General features: G+C 40.7%; 1 protein-coding gene across 1 annotated transcript in view; it reads left to right on the top strand.

Annotated features, from left to right (window-relative positions):
• The first annotated feature begins 31 nt into the window (after window positions 1-31).
• cpdp (CPD photolyase) overlaps window positions 32-15,341 on the top strand; it is a 75,939-nt gene continuing 60,629 nt past the window's right edge. Inside the window, exons 1-3 of the mRNA XM_061928700.1 lie at window positions 32-438; window positions 4,604-4,911; window positions 4,972-5,120. Coding sequence (XP_061784684.1) covers window positions 4,656-4,911; window positions 4,972-5,120 — 405 coding nt within the window. The 5' untranslated portion in view covers window positions 32-438; window positions 4,604-4,655. The remainder of the gene's footprint in view (window positions 439-4,603; window positions 4,912-4,971; window positions 5,121-15,341) is intronic.

Here is a 15,341-nt window from a genome sequence, read left to right as displayed (position 1 = left end):
GGTGTGCCTGCTTGCAATGGCCGCGTTCCATTTAGCTCACCGTGTTTCGGTTCTACTGATGGCGTAGTGTACTTGCTTTGCTCATTTTCAGATTTTACGAAGGTATATTACTGATATATTATACTCGACTAAATTTAACAACCAAATTATTGTATTTGTGCGTTATAACGTCATAATATTTGACCCACGCCGTGCCGGAGAAGCATCGTGAAGGGAACGAGGAGTCATGGTGAGCTAAACAGACCGCGTCCACTGTGTTATAGAAGCATAGCATCAACGTGCTCTCGTAAGTGGTTGTGTAAACGTCAACCTTCCGTACCATCGGACATTTTCTTTGTTTCGTCCAATTTTAAATGAACTAAAAACGTATATTCTCATTTATTCTCGGCCGTTGTCTTTGTTCCTGCAAGATTCACTTCGTGTAGGGGTAACTAAAAGGTAAGTTGTAGTGCATTCTTGCCAACCTTGAGACCTCCGAATACGGGAGATTGGGGGGAGGAGTACATTTATAGCTAGAATTCACTGAAATTAAAGAATTCCTTATATATATATATATATACATATATATATATATATATATATATATATATATATATATATATATATATATAAAGGATGTCCGATAATGGCTTTTTGCCAATATTCCGATACCGATATTGTCCACAAACTCTTTAATTACCGATATCAACCGATACCGATATATACAGTCGTGGAATTAACACATTATTATGCCTAATTTGGACAACCAGGTATGGTGAAGATAAGGTACTTAAAAAAATAAAATAAGATAAATTAAAAACATTTTCTTGAATAAAAAAAGACAGTAAAACAATATAAAAACAGTTACATAGAAACTAGTAATTAATGAAAATGAGTCAAATTAACTGTTAAAGGGTTAGTACTATTAGTGGACCGGCAGCGCGCACAATCATGTGTGCTTACGGACTGTATCCCTGCAGACTGTATTGATATATATTGATATATAATGTAGGAACCAGAATATTAATAACAGAAAGAAACAACCCTTTTGTGTGAATGAGTGTAAATGGGGGAGGGAGTTTTTTTGGGGGGTTGGTGCACTAATTGTAAGTGTATCTTGTGTTTTTTATGTTGATGTAATAAAAACAAAAAAAATAGAATAAAAAAACAAAAACGATACCGATAAAAAAAAAAAACGATACCGATAATTTCCGATATTACATTTTAACGCATTTATCGGCCGATATTATCGGACATCTCTAATATATATATATATATATATATATGTATGTGTGGGAAAAAAATCACAAGACTATTTCATCTCTACAGGCCTGTTTCATGAGGGGGGGTTCCCTCAATCATCAGGAGATTTTTTTGCACTATTTTTTTGGATAACCTTATTAAGACATATATATATATATATATATATATATATATATATATATATATATATATATATATTAGGGATGTCCCGATGCCAAAAATTGCGTATCGGCAAGGCATGGGAAAATGCCGATCCAGATCCAGTTTAAAAAAAAAACTCCGGTCCGTGTTTTCCAACGCACCGATTTAAATAATACATTCCACTTCTCTGCTGCTCCGTAATTTCCGTTCCGCATTTTCCAGCACACCTTCAACACATCCACATGTCTGTGAATTCTCACGCAGTTGCTTTTAGCTGCTGGCATTACACGACAGGCTCTTCTCACTCTTTCCTGTGTCTCCCTCTCACAGACAGCAAGTGCACCTTCTTACACACGTCACATACTGTCACGTCATACGTCACATACGTATACGTCCTCCCCGAGCAGAGAGGTAGCAGCATGGCTAATGTTAGCTGTGATGCTAGCGCAGCCTTGCGAGCAACGCTCCCTCTAAGGTGCTCGCCTGTGCAATTGCGCACTGTTTAAGCGTCTTCTGCGCATAGCAAATCTATGCCACGCACAAAATCTAATAAAAAAATAAGCGCATAACAATTTTCGACACACGGACACAGCAGAGAAAACAGTTTTCGTCATCATTGTTCAAATATTGTAACGTCTGTCGAGACGCTTATCTCCATTCGGTGCCACACGTCCACACCATCAAAATGCTGAGGCAAACATTTCCAGATCAACACCGTATGAAAAAAATTGTGATTTTTTTTTAGTTGTGATTTCCCTCTCTACATGAAAGTTTAAAAGTAGCATATATTAATGCAGTATGAAGAAGAATGTTTTAATGTAGACATGCAAGCCTTGAAAGAACATTTTGAAAATCAAGACTACATTTCCTGCAAATGGGTGCATTTCTACCCTATATTTTAACTTTAGATTTATTCTCATATCAAACTCTTTTGGCTGTCTTTTTGACACTTACATCCGGCGCCCCCCTCCACACCCTGGATTATAAATAATGTAAATAATTCAATGTGATTATCTTGTGTGATGACTGTATTATGATGATAGTATATATCTGATAGTATATATCTGTATCATGAATCAATTTAAATGGACCCCGACTTAAACAAGTTGAAAAACTTATTGGGGTGTTACCATTTAGTGGTCAATTGTACGGAATATGTACTTCACTGTGCAACCTACTAATAAAAGTCTCAATCAATCAATCAAAACACATAGAATCATCATACTGCTGTGATTATATGCATCAAGTGTTCATTCAAGGCTAAGGCAAAATATCGAGATATATATCGTGTATCGCAATATGGCCTTAAAATATCGCAATATTAAAAAAAGGCCATATCGCCCAGCCCTAGTTCAATGATGCCATTTCTGTTTGTCATGTATAATTTTGTCTATTTTGTGTTTATCCTTGAATAAACAGGTCAGTTTCTTGTTACCAACCATTGTGTATTATTCAAACTCCCCTAATTCAGCTGGCTAGTTGTTATCAAGAGTACTAAAACCCTTTTCAACATGATTCTGACAACTAAGTAGGCTAAATAACTTTAAACTTTAATACATGCCCGGGTAGGCCAGTATCGGTCAGTATCGGTATCGGTCGGTATCGGATCGGAAATGCAAAAACAATATCGGTATCGGATCGGAAGTGCAAAAACCTGGATCGGGACATCCCTAATATATATATATATATATATATATATATATATATATATATATATATATATATATATATATATATTACAGTAAACAGTAATGAAAACACAGTTGTTCTACTAACTGTACTGTAAAAAAAAATTACACTTACCTTTCACTATTTGAGTAGCCTTTGTTCTGCCATTTGAGTACTGGCGAGCGATCTCTGAATCCGGGAGCATATCCTTCACGGATTTGTTGAAAACATCCGCAAATGAGAACGGAATGTTGCTTGCAAGGTGGCCCATAATACTGCGTTGCCGCCGCCTTCGTGCTTCTCTGACCGTTCATGAGTGACTATATCCATTCGGCCACCGTGTTATGGGTTACAGATTAACCGTATAGATAACGGAGACATATATAATAGTCTCCTTTTCAGGTGAGCGAGGACGCTAAAGGCAGTGCCTTTAAGGCACACCCCCAATATTGTTTGTCTGGCTGGAAATTTTGGATATTATAATTTGCCGTAGTTTTGAAGCAATGCATGATGGGAATCCGGAATAAACACCCGCTGAGAAATAGCTCTGTGCCTGCCTACTTTATGGGTTATAGATAAACCTATGGATAACGGAGACATATATACAGGTAAAAGCCAGTAAATTAGAATATTTTGAAAAACTTGATTTATTTCAGTAATTGCATTCAAAAGGTGTAACTTGTACATTATATTTATTCATTGCACACAGACTGATGCATTCAAATGTTTATTTCATTTAATTTTGATGATTTGAAGTGGCAACAAATGAAAATCCAAAATTCCGTGTGTCACAAAATTAGAATATTGTGTAAGGCTAATACAAAAAAGGGATTTTTAGAAATGTTGGCCAACTGAAAAGTATGAAAATGAAAAATATGAGCATGTACAATACTCAATACTTGGTTGGAGCTCCTTTTGCCTCAATTACTGCGTTAATGCGGCGTGGCATGGCGTCGATGAGTTTCTGGCACTGCTCAGGTGTTATGAGAGCCCAGGTTGCTCTGATAGTGGCCTTCAACTCTTCTGCGTTTTTGGGTCTGGCATTCTGCATCTTCCTTTTCACAATACCCCACAGATTTTCTATGGGGCTATGGTCAGGGGAGTTGGCGGGCCAATTTAGAACAGAAATACCATGGTCCGTAAACCAGGCACGGGTAGATTTTGCGCTGTGTGCAGGCGCCAAGTCCTGTTGGAACTTGAAATCTCCATCTCCATAGAGCAGGTCAGCAGCAGGAAGCATGAAGTGCTCTAAAACTTGCTGGTAGACGGCTGCGTTGACCCTGGATCTCAGGAAACAGAGTGGACCGACACCAGCAGATGACATGGCACCCCAAACCATCACCCAACCATGCAAATTTTGCATTTCCTTTGGAAATCGAGGTCCCAGAGTCTTGAGGAAGACAGGAGAGGCACAGGATCCACGTTGCCTGAAGTCTAGTGTAAAGTTTCCACCATCAGTGATGGTTTGGGGTGCCATGTCATCTGCTGGTGAATGGACGTCCTGAACCATGTCTTGACATTTAGTGTTCTATTTGCTATTCTTGTCTCCTAGACCGAACTCATTCCCCTCCATCTACACCCAGTCGTTCTCCAGTGCAACTACCATGTCAGGGAAAAAGCGCAAAGCAACCCTAGCAGTTGCTGCAGAGTCCAGTGCAAAGCAGCAGAAGGTGGATTCCAACAATTCCAAGAAGGAGAAGGCAGCAGGGTGGCTGCAGGAGCTTGTGCAAATGCAAAGGTTCAACAACAAGGACATGAAAGTCAACAAGAAGCGAGTTCGATTCATATCAGACACACAGAAAACCAAACAGGACTCAGAGGGTGTCCTGTATTGGATGCTGAGAGACCACAGAATTCAAGGTGAAGTCATGATAATCATCACATTTCCCCATTCGTGTTTTGAACTTGTCTTTCCCGTAGATAACTGGGCGCTCGTCCACGCCCAACGCCTCGCCATGAAGGAGAGCCTCCCGTTGCACGTCTGCGTCTGCTTGTCGGTCCCTAAGTCGGAGCTGTCCACCCTGAGACATTACGGTTTTATGCTGAAAGGTCTGGAAGAAGTTGAAAAGGTACAAACAAATCGATAACGTGTCAGAAACATGGACCGTATTTTTCGGAGTATAAGTCGCTTCGGCCGAAAATGCATAATAAAGAAGGAAAAAAACATATATAAGTCGCACTGGAGTAGGGATGTCCCGATCCGATATTTGGATCGGATCGGCCGCCGATATTTGCCAAAAAATGCGTATCGGCAAGGCATGGGAAGATGCCGATCCAGATCCAGTTTTAAAAAAAAACTCCGGTCCGTGTTTTCCAACGCACCGATTTAAATACCGTATTTTCCGCACCATAAGGCGCCCTGGGTTATAAGCCGCGCCTTCAATGAACGGCATATTTCAAAACTTTGTCCACCTATAAGCCGCCCCGTGTTGTAAGCCGCATCTAACTGCGCTAAAGGAATGTCAAAAAAACAGTCAGATAGGTCAGTCAAACTTTAATAATATATTAAAACCAGCGTGATGTGGGCGCGCATGGAATCGTATATCAACATGGACGGAGCTGCGTGAAAAAAGCCACCCGGCCTCTTCGCGTAAACTTAAACTTACCTTAACCACTCGCTCATCTTTTCTTCATCCATCCCTTCGAGTTAGCTTTTATGATGACGCCGGCTGGAAAGGTCTCTTTTGGCAAGGTCTTCCTTTTGAATATCACCATGGGTGGAAGTTTCTGGCCATTAGCATGGCAAGCTAGAACCACAGTGAAGGATGACTTCTCATTCCCTGTGGTGCGAATATTCACCGTACGTGCTCCCGTTGTATCCACAGTGCGGTTCACAGGAATATCAAAAATCAGTGGAACCTCGTCCATGTTGATAATGTTCTCTGGCCGGATCTTTTTTTCAGCTATCTTGTTTTTACAATATGCACGGAAAGTAGCCAGCTTTTCTTGAAAGTCTTTAGGCAGTTGCTGTGAAATAGTAATCCGTGTGCGGATGGAGAGATTGCGTCTTTTCATGAACCGGATCCCTGTCGCTTAGTAGGAGCCATTTTGTGGTCTTTACAGATGTAAACACACAAAGGAAATGAAACGTACGGTAATATCCGCGCACTTTTTATTCTTCTACGCGGGCGGGTGGTTGCTTACAGTAGAAGAAGAAGCGCTTCCTGTTCTATGGGGGCGGGTGCTTACCTTGGCGGTTGCTTGCATAGAAGAAGAAGCACTTCCTCTTCTACGGGGAAAAAAGATGGCGGCTGTTTACCGTAGTTGCGAGACCTAAACTTTATGAAAATGAATCTTAATATTAATCCATATATAAAGCGCACCGGGTTAAAAGCCGCACTGTCAGCTTTTGAGTAAATTTGTGGTTTTTAGGTGCGGCTAATAGTGCGGAAAATACGGTAATACATTCCACTTTTCTGCTGCTCCCTATTTTCCGTTCCGCATTTTCCAGCACACCTTCAACACATCCACAGGTCTGTGGATTCTCACGCAGTTGCTTTTAGCTGCGGACATTACACGACAGGCTCTTCTCACTCTTTCCTGTGTCTCCCTCTCACAGACAGCAAGCGCACCTTCTTACACACGTCACATACTGTCACGACACACGTCACATACGTATACGTCCTCCCCGAGCAGAGAGGTAGCAGCATGGCTAACGTTAGCTGTGATGCTAGCGCACGGCAAATCTATGCCACGCACAAAATCAAATACAAAAATAAGCGCATAACAATTTTCGACACACGGACACGACAGAGAAAACAGTTTTCGTCATCATTGTTCAAATATTGTAACGTCTGTCGAGACGCTTATCTCCATTCGGTGCCACACGTCCACACCATCAAAATGCCGAGGCAAACATTTCCAGATCAACACCGTATGAAAAAAATAGTGATTTTTTTTTAGTTGTGATTTCCCTCTCTGCATGAACGTTTAAAAGTAGCATATATAAATGCAGTATGAAGAAGAATGTTTTAATGTAGACACATAGAATCATCATACTGCTGTGATTATATGCATCAAGTGTTCATTCAAGGCTAAGGCAAAATATCCACATATATATCGTGTATCGCAATATGGCCTTAAAATATCGCAATATTAAAAAAAGGCCATATCGCCCAGCCCTAGTTCAATGATGCCATTTCTGTTTGTCATGTATAATTTTGTCTATTTTGTGTTTATCCTTGAATAAACAGGTCAGTTTCTTGTTACCAACCATTGTGTATTATTCAAACTCCCCTAATTCAGCTGGCTAGTTGTTATCAAGAGTACTAAAACCCTTTTCAACATGATTCTGACAACTAAGTAGGCTAAATAACTTTAAACTTTAATACATGCTCGGATAGGCCAGTATCGGTCAGTATCGGTATCGGATCGGAAGTGCAAAAACAATATCGGTATCGGATCGGAAGTGCAAAAACCTGGATCGGGACACCCCTACACTGGAGTATAAGTCGCATTTTTGCGGAAATTTATTTGATAAAAGCCAACACCAAGAATAGACATTTGAAAGGCAATTTAAAATAAATAAAGAATAGTGAACAACAGGCTGAATAAGTGTACGTTATATGAGGCATAAATAACCAACTGAGAACGTACCTGGTATGTTAACGTAACATATTATGGTAAGAGTCATTCAAATAACTATAACATATACAAACCCCGTTTCCGTATTAGTTGGGAAATTGTGTTAGATGTAAATATAAACGGAATACAATGATTTGCAAATCCTTTTCAACCCATATTCAATTGAATGCACTACAAAGACAAGATATTTGATGTTCAAACTCATCAACTTTATATTTTTTTGCAAATAATAATTAACTTAGAATTTCATGGCTGCAACACGTGCCAAAATACCGTATTTTCCGCACTATAAGGCGCACCGGATTATTAGCCGCACCTTCTATGAATTACATATTTCATAATTTTGTCCACCAATAAGCAGCCCCGTACTATAAGCCGCGCCTACGCTGCGCTAAAGTGAATGTCAAAAAAACGCTGCGCTAAAGTGAATGTCAAAAAAACAGTCAGATAGTTCAGTCAAACTTTAATAATATATTGAAAACCAGCGTTCTAACAACTCTGTCCCAAAATGTACAAATGTGCAATCACAAACATAGTAAAATTCAAAATGGTGTAGAGCAATAGCAACATACCGGTAATGTTGCTCGAACGTTAATGTCACAACACACAAAATAAACATAGCGCTCACTTTCTGAAGTTATTCTTCATTCGTACCGGTAAATCCTTCGAATTCTTCGTCTTCGGTGTCCGAATTGAAAAGTTGCGCAAGCGTGGGTTCCAAAATGGCCGGCTCCGTCTCTTCGAAGTCATCGGATTCAGTGTCGCTGTTGTTGTGCAGCAGTTCTGTGAATCCTGCCTTCCGGAAAGCTCGGACCACAGTTGTGACCGAAATATCTGCCCAGGCATTTACAATCCACTGGCAGATGTTGGCGTATGTCGTCCGGCGTTGTCTGCCCGTCTTAGTGAAGGTGTGTTCGCCTTCGGTCATCCATTTTTCCCACGCCGTTCGCACTCGTGATTTGAATGCCCTGTTGACACCAATATCCAGCGGTTGGAGTTCTTTGGTTAATCCACCCGGAATGACGGCGAGTGTTGTATTTGTGTGCTTCACTTGTTTTTTGACACCATCTGTGATGTGGGCGCGCATAGAGTCGTATATCAACATGGACGGAGCAGCGTGAAAAAAGCCACCCGGCCTCTTCGCGTAAACTTCCCTTAACCACTCGCTCATCTTTTCTTCATCCATCCATCCCTTCGAGTTAGCTTTTATGATGACGCCGGCTGGAAAGGTCTCTTTTGGCAAGGTCTTCCTTTTGAATATCACCATGGGAGGAAGTTTCTGGCCATTAGCATGGCAAGCTAGAACCACAGTGAAGGACGACTTCTCATTCTCTGTGGTGCGAATATTCACCGTACGTGCTCCCGTTGTATCAACAGTGCGGTTCACAGGAATATCAAAAGTCAGTGGAACCTCGTCCATGTTGATAATGTTCTCTGGCCGGATCTTTTTTTCCGCTATCTTCTTTTTACAATATGCACGGAAAGTAGCCAGCTTTTCTTTAAAGTCGTTAGGCAGTTGCTGTGAAATAGTGGTCCGTGTGCGGATGGAGAGATTGCGTCTTTTCATAAACCGGAAACACCAAGAAGCACCACCTTTAAAATCATCCAGGTGAAGTTCGCTTGCTAGCGTTGTTGCCTTCATTCGAATAGTGATGGTGCTGACACTTCTGCTTGCTGCTCTCTGCTCAACAACCCACTGTTCGAGTTCGTCCTCCAACTGTTGCCATCGTGCTTTGTTCCCTCGGAAACTCTGTTTTGTCTTCTTTACCTGGCGCAGGTCATCTTCTTGCTTCCTCCACCTACGCACCATTGATTCATTTATGTTATATTCTCTTGCTGCTGCTCTATTTCCGTGTTCTTCGGCATGACTTATTGCCTTAAGTTTAAATTCTGCGTTATAAGCGTGTCGTTTAGTAGGAGCCATTTTGTAGTCTGGTCTTTACAGATGTAGACACACAAAGGAAATGAAACGAAATATCCGCGCGCTTCTTTTTCTTCCGGGGGCGGGCGGTAGCGCTTCCTGTTCTATGGGGGCGGGTGCTTACCTTGGCGGTTGCTTGCGTAGAAGAAGAAGCACTTCCTGTTCTACCGGGAAAAAAGATGGCGGCTGTTTACCGAAGTTGCGAGATCGAAACTTTATGAAAATGAATCGTAATAAAGCGCACCGGGTTATAAGGCGCACTGTTAGCTTTTGAGAAAATTTGTGGTTTTTAGGTGCGCCTTATAGTGCGGAAAATACGGTAGTTGGGAAAGGGCATGTTCACCACTGTGTTACATCACCTTTTCTTTTTACAACACTCAATAAACGATTGGGAACTGAGGAAACTAATTGTTGAAGCTTTGAAAGTAGAATTCTTTCCCATTCTTGTTTTATGTAGAGCTTCAGTCGTTCAACAGTCCGGAGTCTCAGCTGTCGTATTTTACGCTTCATAATGCGCCACACATTTTCGATGGGAGACAGGTCTGGACTGCAGGCGGAGCCAGGAAAGTACCCGCACTCTTTTTTTACGAAGCCACGCTGTTGTAACACGTGCTGAATGTGGCTTGGTATCTTGCTGAAATAAGCAGGGGCGTCCAATGAAAAAGACGGCGCTTAGATGTTCCAAAACCTGTATGTACCTTTCAGCATTAATGGCGCCTTCACAGATGTGTAAGTTACCCATGTCTTGGGCACTAATACACCCCCATACCATCACAGATGCTGGCTTTTCAACTTTGCGTCGATAACAGTCTGGATGGTTCGCTTCCCCTTTGGTCCGGATGACACGATATCGAATATTTCCAAAAACAATTTGAAATGTGGACTCGTCAGACCACAAAACACTTTTCCACTTTGTATCAGTCCATCTTGGATGATCTCGGGCCCAGAGAAGCCGGCGGCGTTTCTGGATGTTGTTGATAAATGGCTTTCGCTTTGCATAGTAGAGCTTTAACTTGCACTTACAGATGTAGTGACCAACTGTATTTAGTGACAGTGGTTTTCTGAAGTGTTCCTGAGCCTATGTGGTGATATCCTTTAGAGATTGATGTCGGTTTTTGATACAGTGCCGTCTGAGGGATCGAAGGTCACGGTCATTCAATGTTACGTGGAATGATTTCTCTGAACCTTTTGATGATATTATGGACCGTAGATGTTGAAATCCCTAAATTTCTTGCAATTGCACTTTGAGAAACGTTGTTCTTAAACTGTTTGACTATTTGCCCACGCGGTTGTGGACAAAGGGGTGTACCTCGCCCCATCCTTTCTTGTGAAAGACTGAGCATTTTTTGGGAAGCTGTTTTTATACCCAATCATGGCACCCACCTGTTCCCAATTAGCCTGTTCACCTGTGGGATGTTCCAAATAAGTGTTTGATGAGCATTCCTCAACTTTATCAGTATTTATTGCCACCTTTCCCAACTTCTTTGTCACGTGTTGCTGGCATCAAATTCTAAAGTTAATGATTATTTGCAAAATAAAAAACGTTTATCAGTTTGAACATCAAATATGTTGTCTTTGTAGCATATTCAACTGAATATGGGTTGAAAAGGATTTGCAAATCATTGTATTCCGTTTATATTTACATCTAACACAATTTCCCAACTCATATGGAAACAGGGTTTGTAGAACAGTGGTTCTTAACCTGGGTTCGATCGAACCCTAGGGGTTCGGTGAGTCGGCCTCAGGGGTTCGGCGGAGGTCAAAACACACCCGACTCATCGTGTAAATAAAAACTTCTCCCTGTCGGCGTATTACGGATACGGCAACAGCAGAAGTCAGACTGATTTGCAGGTGTGTAATTTGTTGAGAGTTTATGCACTGTGTTGGTGTTGTTGTTTGAACAAGGTGATGTTCATGCACGGTTCATTTTGTGCACCAGTAAAAAAACATGGTAACACTTTAGTATGGGGAACATATTCACCATTAATTAATTGCTTATTAACATGCAAATTAGTAACATATTGGCTCTTAACTAGTAATTATTAAGTACTTATTAATGCCTTATTATAACCCTAACCCTCTAACCCTAACCCTAACTAAATAACTCTAAATTAAGTCTTTGTTACTAAGAATATGTTCCCCTAGTGTCCAAAAAACTCTAAATTAAGTCTTTGTTACTTAGAATATGTTCCCCATACTAAAGTGTTACCAAAAAACATACAACTTTGTCTTGAATTTGAAAAAAAACATTTTATTTTTCACTAAAGAAGGGTTCGGTGAATGCGCATATGAAACGGGTGGGGTTCGGTACCTCCAACAAGGTTAAGAACCACCCGATATAGCATACTTGCCAACCTTGAGGCCTCCGATTTCGGGAGGTGGGGGGTGGGGGGCGTGGTCGGGGGTGGGGCGGGGGGCGTGGTTGGGGGCGTGGTTAAGAGGGGAGGAGTATAATTACTGCTAGAATTCACCAAGTGAAGTATTTCATACATACATATATATATATATATATATATATATATATATATATATATATATACAGGTAAAAGCCAGTAAATTAGAATATTTTGAAAAACTTGATTTATTTCAGTAATTGCATTCAAAAGGTGTATTTCATATATATATATATATATATATATATATATATATAAATATATATATATATATATATATATATATATATATATATATATATATATATATATATATGTGTGTGTATGTATGTATGAAATACTTGACTTTCAGTGAATTCTAGCTATATATATATTTATTTATTTTATTATATATATAAATAAAATAAATACTTGAATTTCAGTGTTCATTTATTTACACATATACACACACATAACACTCATCTACTCATTGTTGTACTTGAAAGTACAATGCAATACAATTCCGGGGCAATGGCACCTATGAAAACACAGTTCTACTGATTTGCAACTAATCGCTGGACTCATCATTCACCCTAAAGTCGTCCGCTGTGAAGGGTGTTGCCCCGAGCATACATCGGCCCTGGAGAAGTGTCTCCCCTGCGCTCTTCGACTACGGTCTCTTCTTCTGCTTCGTCTCCTTGTGTGCGCACACTGGACTCAGGTCCACATGGAGCTGGAGGGGGCGTGGCCTCCAGCTACGGCTGAATTCCGGGAGATTTTCGGTAGAAAATTTCTTCCGGGAGGTTTTCGGGAGAGGCGCTGAATTTCGGGAGTCTCCCGGAAAATCCGGGAGGGTTGGCAAGTATGCGATATAGATCAATACAGTCTGCAGGGATACAGTCCGTAAGCACACATGATCGTATTTTTCTTTATGACAAAAAAAAATAAAAATACCCCCCCGCGTTGACCGGTCCGCAGATCCAAAAAGGTTGGGGACCACTGCTGTAAAGAACATCACATTTATTGTCATTTTTATGAATTTGATGGGTCGTTTGCTGTAAAGTTAAGTATTTTTATTTTGACAAAAACATGTTTGGAAAGTATGATAATATACTGTAATATTTGGTGCGGTATTGGATGCTTCACAATATTATGTCACTCGACATCCATTGCTTTCGGTCTCCCCTAGAGAGGGGGGGGTTACCCACATATGCGGTCCTCTCCAAGGTTTCTCATAGTCATTCACATCGACGTCCCTTATGTGGGCTCTGTACCGAGGATGTCGTTGTGGCTTGTGCAGCCCTTTGAGACTTTTGTGATTTAGGGCTGTATAAATAAACATTGATTGATTGATTGATGCTATTAAAGTTTAAAAAGGTATGCAATTTCAAGCAGTACCGTATTTTTCCGACTATAAGTCGTAGTTTTTTTCATACTTTGGCCGGGCTCCAGTGCGATTTATATATGTTTTTTTTTCCCTTCTTTACTAATGCTACTTTTTGTAGCAACGCTTTTGCCCCACACTTGACAAACTACGGTTGTCTGTTTGACATATTCCCACTTGAAGCCAAACCACCGCCAGACGATGGACCCCCTGCTGTTTTTCTTGGGAATTAATTCTTCCTTCATTTGTTACCAGATTCGCACCTTCTTTCTCTCGTATTACCACTTGCACCACAGCTAACGTTACCCATGCGGCTACCTTTCTGCTCCGCGAGGGCGTATACGTATGTGACGTATGTAAGAAGGTGCGCTTGTTTTACGTCTCTGTGAGAAGGAGGGACAAGAAAGAGTGAGAAAGGCCTGTCGTGTAATGCCCGCAGCTACTAGCAACTGCGTGAGAACGTATACTCGAATATCATCCATCCATCCATTTTCTACCGCTTGTCCCTTTTCGGGTCGCTGGGGGTGCTGGAGCCTATCTCAGCTGCATTCGGGCGGAAACGATATAGTCATTTTCTATATCGCACAGAGACAAACCCGCGATTTATCGAGTATATCAATATATCGCCCAGCCCTACATGACTTACTTACCGTATTTTTCGGAGTATAAGTCGCTCCGGAGTATAAGTCGCACCGACCGAAAATGCACAATAAAGAAGGAAAAAAACATACAGGTAAAAGCCAGTAAATTAGAATATTTTGAAAAACTTGATTTATTTCAGTAATTGCATTCAAAAGGTGTAACTTGTACATTATATTTATTCATTGCACACAGACTGATGCATTCAAATGTTTATTTCATTTAATTTTGATGATTTGAAGTGGCAACAAATGAAAATCCAAAATTCCGTGTGTCACAAAATTAGAATATTGTGTAAGGCTAATACAAAAAAGGGATTTTTAGAAATGTTGGCCAACTGAAAAGTATGAAAATGAAAAATATGAGCATGTACAATACTCAATACTTGGTTGGAGCTCCTTTTGCCTCAATTACTGTGTTAATGCGGCACCCCAAACCATCACCCAACCATGCAAATTTTGCATTTCCTTTGGAAATCGAGGTCCCAGAGTCTGGAGGAAGACAGGAGAGGCACAGGATCCACGTTGCCTGAAGTCTAGTGTAAAGTTTCCACCATCAGTGATGGTTTGGGGTGCCATGTCATCTGCTGGTGTCGGTCCACTCTGTTTCCTGAGATCCAGGGTCAACGCAGCCGTCTACCAGCAAGTTTTAGAGCACTTCATGCTTCCTGCTGCTGACCTGCTCTATGGAGATGGAGATTTCAAGTTCCAACAGGACTTGGCGCCTGCACACAGCGCAAAATCTACCCGTGCCTGGTTTACGGACCATGGTATTTCTGTTCTAAATTGGCCCGCCAACTCCCCTGACCTTAGCCCCATAGAAAATCTGTGGGGTATTGTGAAAAGGAAGATGCAGAATGCCAGACCCAAAAACGCAGAAGAGTTGAAGGCCACTATCAGAGCAACCTGGGCTCTCATAACACCTGAGCAGTGCCAGAAACTCATCGACTCCATGCCACGCCGCATTAACGCAGTAATTGAGGCAAAAGGAGCTCCAACCAAGTATTGAGTATTGTACATGCTCATATTTTTAATTTTCATACTTTTCAGTTGGCCAACATTTCTAAAAATCCCTTTTTTGTATTAGCCTTACACAATATTCTAATTTTGTGACACACGGAATTTTGGATTTTCATTTGTTGCCACTTCAAATCATCAAAATTAAATGAAATAAACATTTGAATGCATCAGTCTGTGTGCAATGAATAAATATAATGTACAAGTTACACCTTTTGAATGCAATTACTGAAATAAATCAAGTTTTTCAAAATATTCTAATTTACTGGCTTTTACCTGTGTATATACCGTATTTTTCGGACTATAAGTCACAGTTTTTTTCATAGTTTGGCCGGGCTCCAGTGCAACTTATATGTTTTTTTCCTTTTTTACTG

Source organism: Nerophis lumbriciformis, linkage group LG33, assembly GCF_033978685.3.
Source record: "Nerophis lumbriciformis linkage group LG33, RoL_Nlum_v2.1, whole genome shotgun sequence".
NCBI classification, from domain to species: domain Eukaryota; kingdom Metazoa; phylum Chordata; class Actinopteri; order Syngnathiformes; family Syngnathidae; genus Nerophis; species Nerophis lumbriciformis.
This window is presented reverse-complemented; position numbering and strand designations above follow the sequence as displayed.